Source organism: Podarcis liolepis (assembly GCF_965112155.1).
Source record: "Podarcis liolepis genome assembly, chromosome: 14".
Lineage (NCBI taxonomy): Eukaryota > Metazoa > Chordata > Lepidosauria > Squamata > Lacertidae > Podarcis > Podarcis liolepis.
Window position 1 is genome coordinate 28,453,337 of NC_139569.1, and position 21,257 is coordinate 28,474,593.

Consider the following 21,257-nt stretch of genomic DNA (forward strand, 5'->3'; position numbering starts at 1 on the left):
CTTACAATTATTTAGCAATCATGGTTGATGCCCCAGAACACTCATATGCTCCATCAGTATGCATTTACTGAGTTCCCATTGTCTTTAGCTCTTTGCTAACTTGGCTTTGCTAATTGGTGTGAACTCAGGTGAATTCTGGGAGTATTCCTACATCCCAAGACATTGTCTTGCCTTTGACTGCTAGATATAAACAGAAGATGACTATGCAACATTGATCTCCAAGACTGACAGGCAGGAGTATGCCTGGCGGCAGGCATAAAATGCTCAGATCCCTTTCATCTAGCGTTGCCTGTTCAACAGAGCATAAGCTCTCTGCTGCACTTCAGGCTCCTGCTTTCAGTTTGAGCCTGAATCAGACCATAACTGGATTCAGTTATGGCTGCACACGGCCAAACCTGGCCATGGCATCTGGGAAATTCTCCTCTAGAAAATGGGAAGGAGGTTCAATACATGGAGGCTGCGGGCAAGCAAGCCTTCTTAGTGGCTGCACCTTTTCTTTGGAGGCCCAGTTCTCAAAAGCAAACTATGTTGTGGAAACTGATCAAAATGGTACCATACAGAGGCAGCTGCATGGTGGAAGCAGTTTTGGTTGAAGCAGCTTCCCCACATGCAGATTGAGGAATTGCACTTGCAATTGCCTCAAACATCTGGTTAGTTACTTGGAGCTGCCCCCCCCCCGGGCACTTATGTTTTAATTGGTTAGCACAACCCTATTCATATGTATGAGCTGGGGCACAGTTCAGGAAATTTACTGAAAGCTGTTGTGCAGACTGATGCTAATGCAAACACTAGCAATTGGCAACGGCTACCCCAATCCTAAGCACAGATACTTTAAAGAACATCCCGTGAATTTCCAAAGAACTGACTTCCAAATAAATGTGTTCAGCAATAAAAAGGTGCCAGGCTCTAATTCACAAGCCAGACTGGTCTAATTGAAGTCGTGCGAGAGGTTCAAGGGTTGTAATGTAGCAACGGTTGGACGTGGGCCAGCAAGACCAGAATTAAAATCTTCATTCAGCCATAAGGAGGCAATGTGGTGCAGTGGTTAAAGTGTCAGACTAGGATCTAGGAGACCAGGGGTTCAAACCTCCACTCAGTCATGAAGTTCATTGGGTGACCATGGGTTTCTCAGCGTAATCTTACAGTGAAGAGCAGGTAACTAACAAACAAACAAACAAACAAACAATCTACCTCACATGGAGGTTGTGAGAATAAAATAGGGAGGGGGAGAACCATTTATGCTACCCTGAGCTCCATAGAGGAAAGGTGGGATATAAATGGGTAGGGTAGGGTAAGATAAGATGATAAGATAATGGAATAATAATTAAAATAAAGCTCACTGGCAAATACATTAATATCCCACTCATAAATCCTAGGGCTGGTCCCTGGCACTGAAAACAGTTTCCAGGACTCAGTCCTTATGATCCCTTGGTGTGAGTGAAGACTTCACCTTCAAAGTAAGATTTGACTGGAGACAACCAGATGTTTGAATGGTCCAGGTTCTCCCAGTCACCAAAAGTGCCACCAGTCTTACCTGGTGCCTGCTGTAGATGTCATAATGCCCTGGGGGTACTGGCACACAAGCAGCTGCAAACACCCTTTTGCTTCCTGACTTGGAACTGTAGAGCTGAGCTACTTCCGGGGTGGGACCTAAAATGGGCACATTCAGCTCATCAGCCACTGCCAGGTCATCTTGGCTTAGAAGCCCTCCGACAATGTAGGCGTCTGTGCCCTGGATCAGCTTCTTGATCCTTTTGATGGTCTTGGGGCTGTACTTCAAGAAGGTAGCCAGGGACATGGGGCGGTTCTGTATGAAGATCACATTAGTCTCGTTAAGAGGTGCTCCTTTGCTTTCTTCCGCGGAGCTAATTTATAATGTTGAGTGCAATAAATACATTATTAATAGCAGGCTGGGTTATGACCTATCCTGTAGCGTAGCAGTTTAAATTGATAAAAGCTGTTGGGGTGAGGCTCCATAATCGCTCACATCTTTAGTGTGTCGGAAATGGGCTCGCTGGGAATAGAACTAATTACTACACATCTGTATTTATTTGATCCACACGGAATTCTCCTTCTGTCACTTGGAAGAGAGGCTTGCGGCCTTTGGATAACGGTGATTCATCTCAACACTTCTGGCACGGGTTGACTCTACTGCGTCAGGGGGGAGAAATCAATACAAAAAAATGAAGAAGACCCACTCCCACAGCTGGGCAATATTTCACTTTATGAGGAGCAGCATCTTAAACGGTTCTTTCAGAACAAAACATTCTCAAGTTACAAAACACCTTTGCAGATCACATGCTGTTCTGTGGGATAAACACCTTTTCATTAGCCTCACAAAGTCCTTATTGTAATTATAATCCTGGTCAAATGCAGAAGGAGGACAACTAGTTAGAAACACATTGGAAGATACAAGTCACGGCTGCTTTGCACGTTACAGTTTTAGCTGTACACGTAAGAAAATGTGACATGTGAAGGTCACAAATATTGTGCTTGCAAATACAGGAGACTCCCCACTTACGCAAGGGGGTTACAGTCTGGGCCCCTGCGCAGAAATGTGTGTTAGAGGGGAGCCCACTGAAATACAGCTTCCCACCCAACAGCTGTTGAGAGGAGTAGCGCAGCAGCACTGAGATTTCCCGTGTGCCATTTTGCAGTCTTTTTTTCTGGACTTTGGGTTCTGGGGAGGTTCTCCTTGCGAGCCATGAGGACCTCCCTGCTCTCTCCTGCCATTTCATGTTAAAAAGGTAAAGGTACCCCTGCCCATACGGGCCAGTCGTGTCCGACTCTAGGGTTGCATGCTCATCTCGCTCTAGAGGCCGTGAGCCGGCGCCGTCCGAAGACACCTCCGGGTCACGTGGCCAGCGTGACGAAGCTGCAGCTGGCGAACCAGCACCAGAGCAGCATACGGAAACGCCGTTTACCTTCCTGCTATAAAGCGGTACCTATTTATCTACTTGCACTTAAGAGTGCTTTCGAACTGCTAGGTGGGCAGGAGCTGGGACCAAACGACGGGAGCTCACCCCGCCGCGGGGATTCAAACCGCCGACCATACGATTGGCAAGTCCTAGGCACTGAGGTTTTACCCACAGCACCACCCGCGTCCATTTCATGTTAGTATTGCATTACTTAATTATTTTCCGGTGCCATGCGTATACATAGAAGCATGTGGGTCGATCGCTTGCAAGTGTGTGTGTGGGGGGGTGCCTGTATGTGCCACCACATTTATCAAGGAATGGTGCTGAGCTGCAGTTTCCTCTTAATGGTGAGCTGAATTGGCAAGCGCAGATTGTCTCTATGTAATGTGAGAAGAGCCCTAAGACTTTACTAGATTTTTAAAACTTTGATATATGAATCTAGCATATAGGAATCCCGCTGTCCACAGAAGAGATTAATCTCTTATAAAACGTCCTTTCAGAGCAGGGGTGGGTAACCCGTAGCCCAGATCCACCATGCCAAGACTTTTTTGTTGGCTAAGTTCCTCATAATTTGGAATTAAAAAATTATTTCAAAGTCTGGAGTTGTCCCCCGCTGTGGTGCTATCGTGTTCCTGATGTGGTGCTGTAGGGGCCCTATCAGTTCTCAAAAAAATGGGCACCTTTGCCTCTATTTGCCCTGCAAAGGGGCACCCTTTCTCCCATTGGTGTGTCTTAGAGCTCAGAAAACAAGGCGGAAACTTTGTTTTTCAAAACCCCTAAGACCTTGCAATAACACTGCACTTGATAGAGAAGAGGCTCCTTTGCAACATAGAAAGAGCCTTGAATTGATTTGCGGTCAACATCCCCACACATTATAGTGTTAGGGCAGGAGAACAGCCTCCTTCCTCAGGGCTGCCATGGGGAGCAGAAATGCTGCAAAGTCTGCTGTTCACCTGTCTGCATTAAGGTGTGTGCATACATCTCCCTGCCTGCTTTCCCCCACTGGTCTGCTAAGCATGTGTGTGTCTGCCTATCTGTATGCAGCCCCTCCCAACTACCAACTGAGTGTGTGTATGTCTGCCAGCTGCCTGAATGTGCGTGAGAGTGTGTCTGCCCGCCTTTCTGCATGTGTGTGTGCATGCAATGGCCATGGCCATGTGGTCTTTCTCAGAGGAGTGGCCAGCCCTCAGAGTTTAGAAGGAATGAATGAAAGTTGTGCACAAACTCATCTCCGACTCCTACCCATTTAAACCTTAGAACTGCACTGGGAAGAGCTTAATGTCATAAAGTCTAAACCAGGGGTCATGGGCCACAAGCAGCCCACGGGGTTCATTTAACCAGCCTACGAGCCGCTCCTGAACCGAGCAGCCCGCTTGGCAAGTCCCCACATGCTGTGCTAAACCGTCGCAGTGCGGCGCGGGGACTCGCTTCCGCGGTGCTAGAAATCGCGTCTGCTCATGCGCCAGAAATTGTGTCTGCACAGATGAAGACGCTGGAAATCGTGGGTGCACGCAGTCATGTGCGCGCACAATCCGGCCCATGGAGGGATCTCTGCTGGAGTGAACCGACCTAGGAGAGGTATACCTTGCCGACCACTGGTCTAAACATCCCCACTGTCATGGCCACAGTCATGAATGACATAAGTCTACTGATCTGAGTGGGTGACTTAACTGGATACTATAACCTTCTGTGTTGTTGTTTTACATTTTTCTTTAGAACAGCAGCCCTCATATCACAAGACATCTTTGAAAGTTTCCAAACTTTCCAAAGTGCTTTTTCCTGTGGCATCAGGGGCTGTTGTCTGAGAAATCCACGCCCAAAGTCCTTTCAGGCATGCAGAACTAGCTGCTAGGTTTTATGGATTCCACCCCCCACCCCCAGCTTCAAAGAAAACTGGGTCTATCTGCTTTTCAAACCTCTTACTTTGTGGGCCTCTGTGCAGCAGATTAACTGCTAATGATGTATTTCCATATATGGAGCTGAAGACTGCTGCCCACCTCCACAATTCTCACCCTTAAGTACGCCCGATTGAAATATGCAATTAAAACTTCAGTACAATGGACTGTGCCTGTATTACAAAGAATCCACATCCCGCTTGTGCAAGGTATTCAACATTCACCCTTTGTCCTCCAAATATATATACATGTGAACATAGACTTTTGCCTACTTTTATGATGGTTAGAAGCCCATTGGTGTCGGTAACATCCTTAAGGTCACTGTGCACCGAAATGCTTTGCGAGACTGAGGCTGATAAACTGGAGGCTGTTTGGACTGAACTAAGGGAATGACTTAACTGTATGAAAAGCATGGATTGGCTGAACTGAAAGAATATGTTTATAATAGGTCAAAATTTAAGAGCCAACAAATTTGCATGTTGCGATTACTGTTCTCGTATGGTGCGGCATCATAGTTTTATAGTACAAATAATTACCCAGCAGCAGTGATCTTGCAGTGAAAGGGTTTTTTAATATTAAAAACAAACAAACAAAATGGGGAAGGGACAAATGACTGTAGTTGATGATATAGCCAAGATCACCAACTTACAGCTGAGGCTCGGTGAGTTCAAGATGATCCAAGGAGCATCCAAACACACCCTGCCATAAATGAGCTTTACTACATTGCAGCATTATCAAAAGGTCTTCAACAATGCAAGGGTACAGTAGTTGGAGGGGCAGAAGAATGGGGTGGGGGTGGCAGTTTCCTTTCAGAGTGAATTCTAGAGAATTAAAACCAACTAGATGGGTTCAAATCAACCAAGATATCCAACACCCCTCAATTAAAGACATTAAACGATCCAAGGGGAAAAAAGAGAGTCTTAAATTGGATTTTGCCACAATAAAAAGCTAGAGAGAAGGGAGGGAGGGGACCCACTGTCTGCGCAGCTGCAGAGACGGAAGCTCAGAGCAGCAGAAGGCATTCTGAGTACTTTGTTTTCCATTGCATTATAAATCTCTTTAAGTTCAGAGATCTAGATGAGGCCAGGCGTTGGGCAGGGACCAGTGGAGAAGGGCTGAGCTCAGCTCAACTTTCAGCCTGCAAAGCTAAACCAGGATATTTCCAACAGTCTTAACTAGTCACTTAATCTGTGAAGCTCTTAAAACTTGCAATAATATTTCACTGACGGCTACCAGAGCGTTGCAAGTTATAAAATTTCCAATTTAATTTTACGGCATTCCCCCCAGCTGTAGTAATTAGAAGACACAAACTCACAGGGAAGCTGTTTATGGCTTCAGGGGTGAGGATTTTGAACCTGTCCTGCAGGTCACCAATGTCCTTAGGGCTTCCAGATATAACAGCTGGCTGCAGACCCAAAAATGTATTGTAATAGTGCAGCATCTCATCGCTCAGTGGGTAGGGGCAAATGTAGATGACGTCCACATTAGGATCTTAAAGACAAACAAATGAACAGGAGACTCACTGTTAATTATTGGTAGAAAGGTAACTTTGCTTGCCAGTATTACTTTTCATAACCACTTTATTTATTTATTTTACAAATATCTGTATCTTTGCACATGTGTGCACACACACCTCTGCTCCAATCTCTCTTTCTCTCTCTCTCTCTCTGAAGAAAGTAGAACAAACCAGCCAGTTTTCAGAACCAAGCCCACAAAACACAAAGTGTGGGATTGTTGGCTAGAAGTTCAGAAGTGTTGCAAGGGAGACTTAGCTGAATGACCTGTTTTAATATGAATGAGAATTGTGCATGGCTTTGAAAACATCTGCTATTAAAAACCAAGGTAGATTCAGCTTATAACTTTGAGAAAGTTGCAGAAGAAGTTTCATACACTGCCCAGACCAATGGTGGAAAGAATTCCCAATCTTGTAACAAGGAAGTCTTGAAGTGTGTTTGGTCAAATGTACAACACAATATGGCATATAAGACACAGTACTTTAGGGACAGCCACTCCACATATGAACCTACTTAGACCTTGCAGTCATCATCTGAGGCTCTTTTTTGTGTGCCCCTTCTGAGGCTAGCAGAAGAACAGCCTTTTTAGTGGTGGTTCCCTGACAGCGGAATGCTCTCCCCAGGGAGTCACACCTGACATTAAAAGTGGATTATACAAATTCATGGAGGATAAGGCTATCAGTTCTGACCAAACTGCAGGAGGTAGTGGAAGATAGGAGTGCCTGGCGTGCTCTGGTCTATGGGGTCATGAAGAGTCGGACACGACTAAACGACTAAACAACAACTAAGGCTATCAGTGGCCACTCACTTAGGATGGCTATGCTGTCTACTTCCATTGTCAGAGGTAGTATATCTCTGAATACCAGATGCTGGGAACCACAAGTGGGGAGAATGCTTTTGCTATCAGGTTCTGTTTGCAAGCTTCCCATGGACATCTAGATGGCCTAGAGGGACATTTAGCCTGATCCAGCAGGTCTCTTTTTATGTTCCTGCTGTATTATATTAAAGCCAAACTAGATTTCACAGTGGAAATGTGCGGATAACTAGTTAGTCTCTGTACACACTTTGACATTGAAAAGGTATTACACTGTTGGGAGAGGGAGGCATATGACTTACCAAAAAACATCTTCCGCAATTTGCCTCCTGAGTTTTCATGTTCTCTCCACTCATGGAGAAGCCAAGAAAATCTTTCCCAGAGGTGAGTCACAAAACACTCCTCCAATCTAGCTACTGTGTGCTAGAAATGCTGCCTTCTTTGCCTTGAATTTTTTATTTGTTCCCCACTGCTGTCACCACTTGCTGAACCACCAGTCTTCAGTTCATGGCTTAGAACAGTGTTCATGGCCTTCCCTCCTCTCTGCTCTCATAGGTCTCTAAATCCCATCCTGTGACCTTTACTCCCCCAGCTCCAGCTTCCACCTGCACCCTGGAATGACCCCACCCTTCCTCCTCTGCTGCCATGGATATTGGGAAATGCTTCTAATATGCCTTGGTGATGTTACTTCTCACTTCCTCTAGATCCTCCTCAAAATGTTTTCTGTGAAGCTTTTGGCAAAATCTAAGGGTCTCTTACTGTAGCGTAAGTCTCAAGGACATATAACTGAAATAATCACATTTCCTTCCCCCCAATTACTCCAGTCTCCATTTCACATCCTGATATTTCCTTCATGCTGTGGACTGCTGTGTTGCTGATTTGAAGCTATCCTTTGCCCAGGTGCAGATACATTTTGGAGGGACAGCCCAAATACACATGCAACCCAAGTGGGAATTCAAGAAAGCAGTCTTTTAATATCTCCCAGGAAGCTCCTTGGGGAAAGGTGGGAGACAGATGCAATAAACTAAGAGGGGGAAGGAGGTTTTTAATAGAAGGAGCCGCAAGCCTTCCAAGTGGTAGTGTGACATGATGCCTGCAACTTTCCCATTCATTCAGAAGTAACAAATCTTTCCTAAAATAAACACTACCACATAAAAGAACCGCACTGAGGACAAAACAACATTAGTGCCTTCATAATATATAAAGGCAATTAAGTGATTATTTTAGACTCCTGTAAATTTTCAGAACTAATACATTTTTGTGCAAAATTCGCTAAATGGCATTTATGAAATAATAATGATGCTGAAATATAAATGAATCATGTAAAGTATGTCATTCTGGGGAGCCAGAAAAGTTGCCCATTGACAAATTAATATTCTTTGTTCCTTTGCTTAAGGAAGGGCTGCCACACAGGGGACTCTCCCCAGTTCAGTTCATGTCCCTTGTTGTCTCCTATTCACTTATAATACTTCCTTTTGAATACTTTAAATAAGGGATCACCTCCTTGCAACCCTTCAAAGGAAAACCTTGTTGTGAAATTATTTATAGCTCCATTTCCGCATAATGCTGAGAACCCACATTTGACTTTTTTGGAAAATGTATTTATTAAAACATTTCTACCGTACCCTTCTGGTGCACAACCACCGCTGAGAACATTTAAAAATTACAATTTTATAAAACAATAAAAAAGCAACAGGATCAGCAATTAAAACTAAGACATACAAATAATTATCAGCCACATACAACAAAAGTCTGCCAGAATAAAAAGGTCTTGAATGACTAGCAAAAAAAAAGAAAGGAATGGAGCTAACCACACTTTATGAGTTTCATAGTTTGGGCATAGTCAATAACCCTAGAAGCGACACTCCTTCTTATCTTAGGGAACATTCATGATGATGATAATGATAATAATAATAATGATAATAATAATACTTTATTATTTATATCCTGCCCATCTGGCTGGGCTTCTCCAGCCACTCTGGGCGGCTTCCAACAAAATATTAAAATACAGTAATACATCAAACATTAAAAGCTTCCCTAAACAGGGCTGCCTCCAGATGTCTTCTAAAAGACTGGTAGTTGTTGTTCTCTTTGACATCTGGTGGGAGGGTGTTCCACAGGGCAGGTGCCACTACCGAGAAGGTCCTCTGCCTGGTTCCCTGTAACTTGGCTTCTCACAGAGAGGGAACCGCCAGAAGGCCCTCGGCTCTGGAACTCAGTGTCCGGGTAGAAAGATGGGGGTTGAGATGCTCCTTCACGTATGCTGGACCAAGGCTGTTTAGGGCTTCAAAGGTCAGCACCAACACTTTGAATTGTGCTCAGAAACATACTGGGAGCCAATGTAGGTCTTTCAAGACCGGTGTTATGTGGTCTTGGTGGCCACTCCCATGGAAGCGGGGTAATATGCCAAAGGGTAATGCTTTGAATTGTGTCTGGAAGCAAATTGCAGGATTGGTGTAATGTGATCCCATGGCTAGGTGGTGGCTTTCAGGACCAACTTAAGCACCTAAAGATTCCTCATGCAGTTCTATTTACATCGTAGTAATCCAACCCAGACACAGCAAAGGCACAAGTTGCCAATCTTTTTCAGACCAGGAGGCATATTTTGGATCTTGAGAGTCTAGGGGCATCAGTCACAAAACAGCTGCCATGGGGCATGGTATATAACACAACATTGGGGGCATGACACAATACAAAATTAGAGGGAGTACAGCCATTGCTGCTTTCTGCCCCTCCAGGGGCAACCTTATGTTTACTATGGGAAGTAAGCCACGGTCTCTGGTCCTGATTGTGGAAATATACCTGTTAAAGGCACAAAAGAACTGTTCCCCTCAATACCAATCTTAATTTAAGCTGCTATTCTGCACCCACTTAGCAGGGAGCAAGTGTCATTAAATGCAAACACTTTTGAAATTGTGACGTATACCACTGTTAACTTTACAGTGAATTCTTAATGAGTGCCTGAACATTAACTCCTGCCCAATAGGAGACATACCTAAGCCTCTTTGCAAAGTTTTCACATTTTGCATTTGCCATTTCGGAAGGGGATTATTTAACATCCACCTGCACTTACTATGCAATAGTATTTGCAGAAAACAACTTTTAGGGAGTACCTCATCTCAGACAAACCCACAACAGAAAAGATGTGTCCTGGTTGCTGGGGGAAAAGGAATAGCAAATGGTGGGGATTCCAAAAGCTACTAGAAAATTAGACTGAAGGAGTGAAGGTGCAGTAAAGGAGAGGGTGGAAGTGCTTTTTTAGGACCCCAGGGATTCCTATTGCTGGGTGTCCAAACAAATTACTTATCAATCACAGTACTGACTCAGTTCTGACAGGTAGGAACAGCCAGGCTGGCTAAGTTTACAGAAATCACATGGAAGGATACCCACACATTTTGCTTCATAGCCTTATTTCTAGGAGGACTAGATACTTTTTATAAAATAACACAAAAGCTCGAATTCGGGAGTCCCTTCCTCAGGGCACCAATGCAGGCCTTTGTGGGTGCCATGGCCATTCCTGCCCAGGGGCGCCGACTTATAAAAAACATTGGGGGAGCCCGCGAAAGCTCATGAATAATAAATAAGCTCATGAATATGCAGATAAAGTGGCGCCACCTCCTCGTGAGCGAATAGGGGAGAGCGTGCTGCGCCTATTAATCAGCTCCGAAGGAAATTGGGTGGAGCTTTTGCTCGGGAGGGAGGGCAGGAGGCATGCAGCCCGACCCTGTGCATTTTGGGTTGGGGGAGGGGCGGCGGCGGCGCTCTGCTGGAGGGGCGGCCGGGATTATTGGGGGGGCGGAGCCCCCCAAACGAATTTTTGAGGGGGCTCGGGCCCCCTCAAGCCCCATGGAGTCGGCGCCTATGTTCCTGCCATAAGCCAAAGGCCAAGGTGCCAAACAGTATTGCCTCAACACCCCTGTCTGGAATCAGCTTTCAAGGAAGAACCAAAACCATTGCAAAATGGTTACTCTTAAATCTATTCCCATCATGGTGACTTGAGAGTTGGAATTGTACCCCATAAACTGCTTTGGGATCCTTGATGGGAAGTGGTCCATAAGTGACTATAATGAATAATATGTCTTTGGTGGCAACAAATGGTTGCTTGCATTGGCTTGAAAATGCGTATCCAACTGAAATGGGTCTTTTTTCTTTTGGGAAACTTGAAGGATGTATGACAAGTAGGAGCATGTCTGTACCTCGTATTTCACAGAGTCTTCCAAACTGTGTCCCCTGATAAATAGTGAAATCAGGAGTCGCCTCTCGAACAGAATGTGCATATCCTGAAAGAAGCCACAACAACACATTATCTGCAAATTGCACTTGCAATGATCTCCGCACATGGAGCTGTATCCAATGCTAGTCATACTCAGAGTAGATCCATTGAAATTAATGTATATGCCTAACTTGGGTCCATTAATTTCAACTGGCCTACTCTGTATAAAACTTAGTTGGCTACAGCCCCAAATTTAAACCTAGGATTGTACACTTGGATGGCTGTGTTCTTTGTCTCACCTAGGAAATTTTGATGTCAAGGTTTCGTAGCAGCTTCACTGCTTAGAACAAAGCCTGTCCACAGATGAAGTTGATATTTGGTATAAAAGTTGTCCAACTATGTACTGCAATCATCAGAAAAGTCTTCAAATAATATATTTTTGTCCAAAAAGACCTGAAGACCATCATGATGAAGCTACACAATCCAAATAATAAATAAGAAAGCATGGAAAACATTACTGCGCACACTTAAAATCACAAACTTGCACTGGGCTTTGAATCCAACTGAAATGTGATAAAACTGCTTTGGATTCCTTCTGAATATGGCAGTCAAAATTCTTTCCTGTGAATTACAGCAAATTATACTTCCATTAAACAGAGCAGGAGCCTAGATTTCCCTCCCCCTTTAGTAGAAAGCTAATCTACAGCCTTTTAAAGAATCTCTAAGTGCCTAAAATATCCACATCTCTCTGCAATACTGTTCAGAAGCAGGAGAAATGAGGCATCCCCAGGTTCAAACATAGCATTCCTAATTTAAGATTTTTAATTGTCTTGTTTACTATCACTTCTCCAAAAGCAAGCTATGAACTAAGGTTTTGCGTAACAGAAGACAATGAACAAAACTAGATTATTTGCATTATTATTGGATAATAACACACACAAATAGAACCATGTTAAAAGGAGACTGTAATGTTAAATCTACATAAAATTCATTCAGCAGATCAAAATGCATCCAGATGTATTTTTATTTAAAAAATGTAAAAGGTAAATAACTCATAAAAGCAAGGCTCATTTTTGAGAGAGCAATTTGAGACATTTTCCTTTATAAGTTTTTTTTTCTTTTTTGCAGTTTGGACACACACTCTCTCTCTCATTAAATGCATATTTAGTTTATAATAGCAGTGACATCTGGAACACTTTTCACCCATTCCACTAAGGACTTCTAATACCCGTTTGTTAGAGTAAAACTTGTGTGGGGTTCCCCAGAACACACTGCTTAGGGGATGGCAAACCTTTTCTTTGTTATAGGACTGAAAATGAGTACACAGGATGCATAAACTGTCAAAGATAGAACCATTACTACAAACCAATGACATTATTTCCTTCAAAATGGTTTATACATAGCGCCTTGTTAGCATGTCCAATTTACAACTTTAAACTTAGCTAATTCAATGTTAGCCTGCCTAAAAACTGTCCTAATGTAAACAAACAAAAAAGATCAATTGGCAAAAGAAAGAGCTGTCATGAAATCAATAGCAAGTGCTGCTTAACAAACACAGGCTTGATGTGGGTTCTTGAATGGTTTGCTAACAAGATTAAAGCAATGCCTTTTCCATATGACTAATGTACCAAGAATCTTCAGAAACGGGGCCAAAATTCCTGGGGGGAAAATGCTACAACATGGAAAAATTGTCCTCAATGCTCTACATTTTGGAAAATGTAGTAGCAGACATTCAAGACACACATCTGTATGTTTGTCTGTGTGGGGAGGGTGGGTGAAAATTCAAAACTTGAGCACTGAAAAAAATCATTATACGAGCATATATATGAATGCTATGTGGCACAGCTTCATGCTTCCAACAGTAAACAGAGCTTTTGGAAAGTTTACATGCAGAGTATGAAAACAAAAGCTTTTCTCTGTCGTTCATATCTAACATCAGGTAAAGACTATGTAAAGGTGTATGACATATGCTACAACTGAAGTTCTATTTAGTTATCATTGTGTTAACAGAAGAAGCTATCAGGAAGTAACCTTAAGCAACCAATCTCCTTAACTGGATTAGTATCCTCTATATCATAAGCCACAATACTGTATTCCTAAACATATTTCTTGGGGTGTGGGAGTCTGGCTGGGGAAATGGAAGCATATACCGAAATAAGGGCACTTAAGTTAGCAATCTGAGTTATCATCTCAGATGGCCTGGACAATCTGAAGGAATAACCAAAGGTGCAACAAGATGGTAGCAAAGCAAGGAGAAAGTTTAGCAAACCCTTTCCAGATGCTCATGTGAACAAACCAAACTATGAGCCACAATGGAAGGTGAAAGGTAGCCCAGCAGTTTCCCCTAAGGGGAAGTCCCTTCTGCTCCCCAAACATGATGATTAGTTATTAGATCCTGAGTGAAAAAGCAAAATCTGCCAAAGCTTGACAAGATTAAAAAAATCTGCTTTGAGACTAACACCCCGAGCTGGTCTGAATAAGCTATCAGGATGCATGTCCTTAATAATAGTGCCATGTGCACTGTTTGTGACATTATCCTGGTGTCACGACCAGGAATCCCTAAACCAGGAGATATGAGGTACAGTCTGACCTTCCCACAGCACACACCTACCATATTCTAATAGTGAGAAGCCTCTGGTACCTTAAAGGAAGCATTGGTGGATGGGTAGCGCATCTTAGCACAGCCTTCGTCAACCTGGTGCCCTCCATTTTCTCTGAACTACAACTCCCATTAATCCCAGTTACAGTCTAAAATATATGGAGGGTATCAGGCAGGCAAAGGCTGCCTTAGCACAAAGACATAGAAGTGTAGAATCATAGAGCTGGATGGGATCACAGGGGTCATCTAGCCTAACCCCTGCAATTCAGGAATCTTTTGCCCAACCTGGCACTTGAACCCACAACCCTGGAATTAAAAGCCTCATGTTCTACTGAACGAGCAGCCACCTGTTATGAGCATATAGTACTGTAATGTGCATGAAGACTACAGATTTCCAAAGGAGAATTATGAGCTGAAATTGAGCAGTAAATCTTCAGAAGCTCTCTGTGGAGCTCCTGAATATTACTAGAGGGTCCAAATCTCCTGCCCATTCCCCACTTTTTTACTTGCTTAAGGTGAGGATGGGCACACTGAAAAGCACAGCACCACTGGTGAAAATCCAGCTGCCTGCCATCTTAACTACCACAGAGGCATCTATATGTAAAAAAATTCTACACAACAGGAAACTGTGATCCGCTGAAGGATGCTGGTGGACTTAGGTCTAAAAGGCAGATCTTCTCCAGGCAGCCACATTCAGCCCACGAGTAGATGCTAGGTTTTATTCTGAAAATCCACTGGTATCTCAGTAAGATCACAGCCTTCTAGGAACTGCAAAACAGGGCTCCTTGTACTGTACTCAGGAACTGCCTTTGTGAAACTCCCATTCAACAGCTAAAGGAGGTTTAAGATGGGTTAGTGGGGTTAAGGGGAGAAGGGAATGCTTCCATAATCATACATTATATGCAGCTTCACCACAGCTGTGCTGTGGAGCAAAACTGTTTATTTTATTAGGATGTAACACCACAATAGCCCAGCGTTTGACTTGGCGAGAACCCCTTTCTGAACCATCATAACCCATAAATCACGGCCGGAATGCCTTATTGCAATTTCAAAAGTAGTATTAATTTTTAAAATTCACATGTTAATTTAGGAAACAGGGTGGAATGTTTTTTATTGAAGAACTGCATCCCACTACGGCATTTGCCTAATGTGTTCATAGAACAGTCCTCTGTGTAATCAGGAGATTTCCTAGAGGTTACAACAGATAATGGAAGGGAACTGGACAAGGGAGTAGATTAAGAACAGCCATAGATTTAAATATTAAATATTATGTAGTGCAGGGAGTGGATCTGTCATTCATTTGAAAATAAAACATTCCAGTGGAAGAATTATTCTAAAAATCACAGAAATTCTCTCACAATGAATGCAACCTATGTTATTGCCCTTCAGTATTACTGCAAATGAAATGGGCCACTAAGATGACATATCAAAGGGAAAAAACCATTTATTATTAGCTACATTCTTAAACATTGTTATTAATACTAGACTTTTAATGCTTGATAATTCAAATTATTTTTGAAACTGATTACTACATTTCCCCCCCCTTTGACCTATTCTTTGCTTGTTAAATATTATGGTCAATAGATGAATAAATTGTTGTTGATGGAGTGATTTCATTTTCCCAAAATTGCACTGAAAATTTACAAGGCATTTTGCCTGTATTGCCATCAAGATAAGCTGAATATGAACAGAGAAAAATGAACCACATACCCAACTAATCAAAATGTCATTTCTTTTTTCCAATTCCAAAGGTTTACATAAGTCAAAAACTATATGCAAACCATTTTTAATACCAGCTGTTTCTAAAGAGAAAGCATCATTATAGCAGGCTGGTTACAGAAAATGCATTGTCTCCCCATCCTGCGCTCTCAACAAGTGTCTCTTAAACTCAGGCAAACTATTAATGTTAGAATTATGGCTGTTCCTCAACAATACTGTTCATTGATGCTCAAGAATCAAAGCATAACATTGACAAGATACACCGTGATCAAGGAAGGACACATGGTGCTTTGGTTTTTTGCACTTTCATTTCTAGTCTTAAAGTGACTGACTCTTTCAAAGACAAAGTTGCCAGTAACATGGCTTGCAAACAAAAGCAGCAAAGGAACAAATATATTTGCTTTAGCTTTATCTACAAATATTGTGAAATGCAAGTTTAGCCTGCTGCCCAAACTGAAACATTAGCAAACACCAGCATAACATTCCAGAAACACCAGTTTAATGGCATGTTTTGTGCTATGTGGTGATTCTTTTTGTGTACTGTGGTGATTCTTTTTCTCAAGCATTTGCTGCTATAGAGAAACTGACAAACTGGGAAGAATGCCTCACTCATCTGAATTTATGTCCAGTACGTACAATATAGTTATGATTGCCAATCTAAGGGCATGGCTACTTGCTATATGGACAAAAATGAAGTTTGGCTATTTTATACCAACACACCCTTGTGAGTGGATAGGAGTGGTCTGATAGTGTGGTAAAAACAACAACAAAAACAGTTAAGTAGACTTCTCCTGCTTTGATATAAAGATTTATGGTGGAGCTGTACTAAAAACTGAAAAAGATTCGAAAGAAAGAAAGAAAGAAAGAAGAGCTAAAAGTGTTACATCAGTTTGTGGATTTTTTTTTTACGTCCTGAAAATTCACTAGCATTTTAGTGCAAAGTTATCTTGATATATAGATTATTGTATGCAATGTCACCTAATACACACATTTTGGGAAGTGATTTCTCCTAACATAATGCATTTACCTAATATATGCATTTTTGTACACATTACTTGATTGCACTGCAAAATTTGGGTACATTAAAATATGGAAAGATGACTGTGTTTCAGTTTACATATTGTTTCAGGAAGTGCAATTTAGCTAGATACATCTTCAAATGCAAACTGAATGAAGTATCTCTCTCAGCCTGACTAGGGAGTAAATCCCATTGAACTCAGTGGGATACTTCCAAAGAATTTGTCTGGTTCCTGGATGCCAGAAAGTGCCCTCCATAGATCAGGCAAAATGTCAATTTTGAAATGGAAATGGTCTTTTTAAAGTGCAAATATTCTAAAGACGCTAATTGCTACCCCTTTAGTTATAGCACCAACATTTTATTTTTCTGTCAAATGTTCTCAAAAAGGAGAAACAAATTATTTCTTTAAAAAACATCTTCAAGACATTTGCATAATCTCCAATGACATTTGTATATTTTGCTAGAGGTAACAGAAAGCAAAAGGTTATATAGAATATTAATGGGGCTCACTTGCAGAAAAATCTTCATCTATTTTTATTATATCAAAAGAATTAGAAAGGACTTCTAAAAGCACTAAGCATTTGGTAATATTGCTGACGTCTGATTCCAAAGATCTAAAAATGTTTGTTTGCCAGCCATAAAAATTATTGCCCAACTCCTCTTTGCATTTTAGGTCAAGAGCAGTAGAAAGTACAAAATAAAATGATAAGGTACTATGATAGAAAAGGAAGCTAGGCTGCATATTCCAAACCAGTGTGACACTTTACATGTGGCTTTGAAGAGGAATGACTGAATAAGACCAACGGATTGCAAACAATTGTTGGGACATTCACAGCTATGAAATTGCCCCTTCATTCTGTTCATTTTGTGCCAGCCAAGTCACCCCAGAGGTTCACCCCCCGCCCTTCAAGCTGAAACCATAAGCAAGAGCAAAGATGCATATATTGAAGAGAAGCATTTAATACTTCTTCTTACATAGTTTTCACCCCTTCGGATTAAGCCAACTACCGTACATTTCCTGAATTTAAGTGGATTTTAAAATCTGCGACCACGGCTTATATTTTCACCAATTTCCTAGAGAGAATATTTCTACCCTTCTGAAAAAACACATAGGCTACCCCATCACTTTCCAGGAAAGACTTTTTAAAGCCCCCCAATTCATAAATGTAATTAAATAATTACATTAGCGCTAATTAACATGAAACTGCAGATTATTTAAGTACGGGGGGAAAACCCCACTATTCAACTTCTTAATTATTCTTGTGCACATAGCATCTCCTTTTGCTCAGGCGCCCAAGGTGCAAATAAAGCATCCCATCTGCTCGTAATTAGAACTAAATAATTTCAGAGAATGCAGCTTATCATTTTGACTGCACATTTGATTAAAAACAGGGCGCAAGCAAGATCCCAGTTTATTGGTGTAATAGCAACGAAGCAGGCAAGCCCATGTCCCCCCTGTCATTAACGGATACTGGAAACATTATCTGCTATATTGAGGGGAGGGGAGGGGAGGGGGGGAAGAAGGGAGGGGAAAATACAACTTTTTAGTTCATTTCATACAGATGAAAGCGAATTACAGCAAATCACCTCTCCACTGAATAGCGGCCTCTACATAATGACTTTATTTGCTTAATCCCCAAATTAAACGCCGTTTCAAGCGAAGGCCCTGTGTTATTACTCTCATCATGTCGACAACATTTTCCTGCCGAGACCAATTTGAATAAAACAAGGGCCTTCCTTGAACTCAATCAAGGAGTCATAATGTGGTGGGTAATAGAGGTTGCTGATAGATCCAGAGACAAAAGCGTTATACCTAATGATGGGATATGGATAATGGTCCTCCTAGAGGTCCTGATGCGATTCCAGTTGGCGGCCAGATGCTAAAAATCAAGAGAAGGCATTGATCAGTGACAGGGGGAAGCTGTGGCGGATACAATCCAGTCAAACTTCAGCTGTTTCCCTCCCCCCTTCCCTTTTCCCACTGTACAGTTAAGCCAGGCATAAATTATATTAATTGATTTAATCACATACTTAAAACATCTTCCCCAATTAATTTAATTAGATGGCTACATGAAGCTACTGGCAGGGGAAGATTAGAGGCTGATCACTTAATTAACAGAATATGAATGAAAAAAAAGAAAGCAAACATAAATGAAATGGTGAGCACTAATTAAAAGCCTGTCTGCAAACTTAAGTACTTTCTGACAAAGTAGGGATGCTACAGAAGCAAGTGAGAATTCTCTCCGCCCTCCACTCCCCCCCCCCCAAGTCAAGTGCACAGCACAGGTGTAAGGGGAGAGGAAAGGTCAGGCAGAGAGAAAACATAAGGTGAAGGGAGAAAAGAGTGGAACTAGACTGGAAGACAGATGTGTGCTTTGCTACCCAAAATGGCAGCATTGAATCAAGTACACCCTACACTCCCCTGTACCATTTCTAAATGGAAACACAGGGTGGTATCCAACAAAATGCTTTTTCTACTTTTGGCCATGCAAGGGAATTTCCTGTCCAATTCCTCTCCCTAAGTGGCCTCCCAGTCTGCCCTAGAGTGACCCCAACTCTCCAGACTTGGGGAGGGCCTGGAGGAGAGAGATAGGGCACTGCCCATGTTAGGCTCATTTCAAATTTATTAATATTTTTATTATTAAAGTTATTAGTCTCAGGAATAGGGTGGGTCCTGAAACACACATCTTAGGTGTCAATGACCAGGGTAAAGGGGTGTGATTCAGCATATGATGAAAGCCTGGATGTTGAAAAGTTTTTCAGATTGTGCAAGTTAAGAGAGATGATTGAGTATTTCACTGTATTTTTATATGCATCTCTTCATTTTTAGCTGTTTATTATTGTACTTTTGTACCCCACTTAAATATTTTTATGTTAAGAATATGAACAGTATACATAAAGACATAGAATTATGGGGAGGGGAAACGTAATAGGGTTGCCTTTTTCAGCCAAAATATTCATTGTGACGTCTAATTTCAGCCTCTGTCAATCCATTTAGAAAAACTAGATAGTTTTCTAACAAGAGTGACCCAAGTAGAAAAAGAGGAATTGCCCCCCTAGTATGTAGGGGGGGGGAACAGGCAGCAGTTCTGGGTGGAAACCCCTTCCCCCCCCCGCTCCTTTTTGTGAGAAGAGGGGGTTGACGAGAGAACTTATGCACAGAAGACTGAACATCTAATGAAGGATGAAATGTGCTTGGACATGTGTACAGTTAAATGAAAAAATAGTAGCATTTTAACGCAACCACTCAAGCAAGTGATGTTTAGAGAAGGAGCACTGCCAGAACAGCTGGCAGCCTTGCGCACCTTGGCCCTGATGTAGAAATTCTCCAGGTGTCTCTGTCGCGATTCCTTCAGGGTATTTCTGACACGCCCCCGGTGAACATGCACAAGCCAAGAGATGGCAATCACTCCCGAGGCCCACTGCTGCTGCCTGAAGGTGATGTAGGCTTTTCTGAATTTGTAACACCTCCATAATGCCTGTATCTTGGTAGCTGCTACTGCAGTGCCATTTTGGCCTTTGTATCTCTGGCCAGGTTTACTTAAGAGCTTTTTGACTGCCGAAATGTTCTTTATCACGGAGAGAATTTCCTCCCTAGTTGGCCTCTGGTTCAGCTCAAAATCTGGAATGATCTCCATCACTCTCTTCCCCTTGACGATGGCGGAGGGAACAGCATAGTCCTTCAAAAAGTTAGAGACGTGCTCCAAGAAGGAAAGGACACTTCCCCAGAATAAGCAGCAGTGATTTTTAAACCCTTGGAGATCAAGAGCCGTGTAGTCTATGGCTCCCTTGCGAACTGGTATCTCAAACTCTAAAGAGAGATTCTGGAAGGTCGGAGATGATGTTATTTCTGCAGTCTATGGAAAGAGTGAAAGATGTAAAGGGAGTAAGACAAGCAGTGGAGACGTGCTGTCCCATTAAATACCTACAATGAGATCCTAAGGATCCAAATCCTGGAATATTGTGACTACCAATTCAACATGCATCTAGCCTAGCTACAATATCACAAGCTCTGGTAGCACAAGCTCTGCAGTTTTATTTAGGGTACCACAATGTGCTCTTTGTGGGGCTTCCCTTGAAGATGGTCCAGAAGCTGCAGCTGTGTGCAATGTGAGATAATGTGTTACTGATCCTTCAAGCTCTGCATTGGCTCCTGCTGTGAAATTTCCCCCCACTGGAGATGCAGATGCCCTTTACCGTATCTGTTTTTAGACCTCACTAGATGTATTTATTCCTATGGAAATGGGTGATTTAAGGGCTTATTACTTTTGGTGTTATTGCTTTTTATGCAATACCGTCACACTGAATTTTGTGTACCACCCTAGAAACCTTTGGGTCGAAGGGCAGATTATAAATACTGCTAACAACAACAATACTAATAACATTGTTAATTCAAAGACGGTCTTGATCAATCACAAAAGAGAAATAAAATACCTTATGGGTCAACTGAAGAAGAGTAATGTTTATCTAAATGTGCACTGAGAAAGCTATTGGGGAAGAGGCCAGGGGCTAGCATGACCAACCATGACGTAATAGCTATTTTTTCTTTGTTTGTGTGTCAGGAAGA

General features: G+C 42.3%; 1 protein-coding gene across 4 annotated transcripts in view; it reads right to left on the reverse strand.

Moving 5' to 3' along the window:
* Positions 1-20,543, reverse strand: part of IQCH (IQ motif containing H) — a 63,237-nt gene extending 42,694 nt beyond the window's left edge. For all 4 annotated transcript variants that reach the window (XM_083475074.1, XM_083475072.1, XM_083475073.1 and 1 more), the window contains exons 1-5: positions 19,996-20,543; positions 18,504-18,570; positions 11,338-11,421; positions 6,129-6,304; positions 1,535-1,807 (exon numbers count right to left, since the gene is read on the reverse strand). In XM_083475074.1, the coding sequence (XP_083331200.1) occupies positions 1,535-1,807; positions 6,129-6,304; positions 11,338-11,421; positions 18,504-18,570; positions 19,996-20,328 (933 nt within the window). In that variant the 5' untranslated portion in view covers positions 20,329-20,543. The remainder of the gene's footprint in view (positions 1-1,534; positions 1,808-6,128; positions 6,305-11,337; positions 11,422-18,503; positions 18,571-19,995) is intronic.
* Positions 20,544-21,257: the final 714 nt, after the last annotated feature.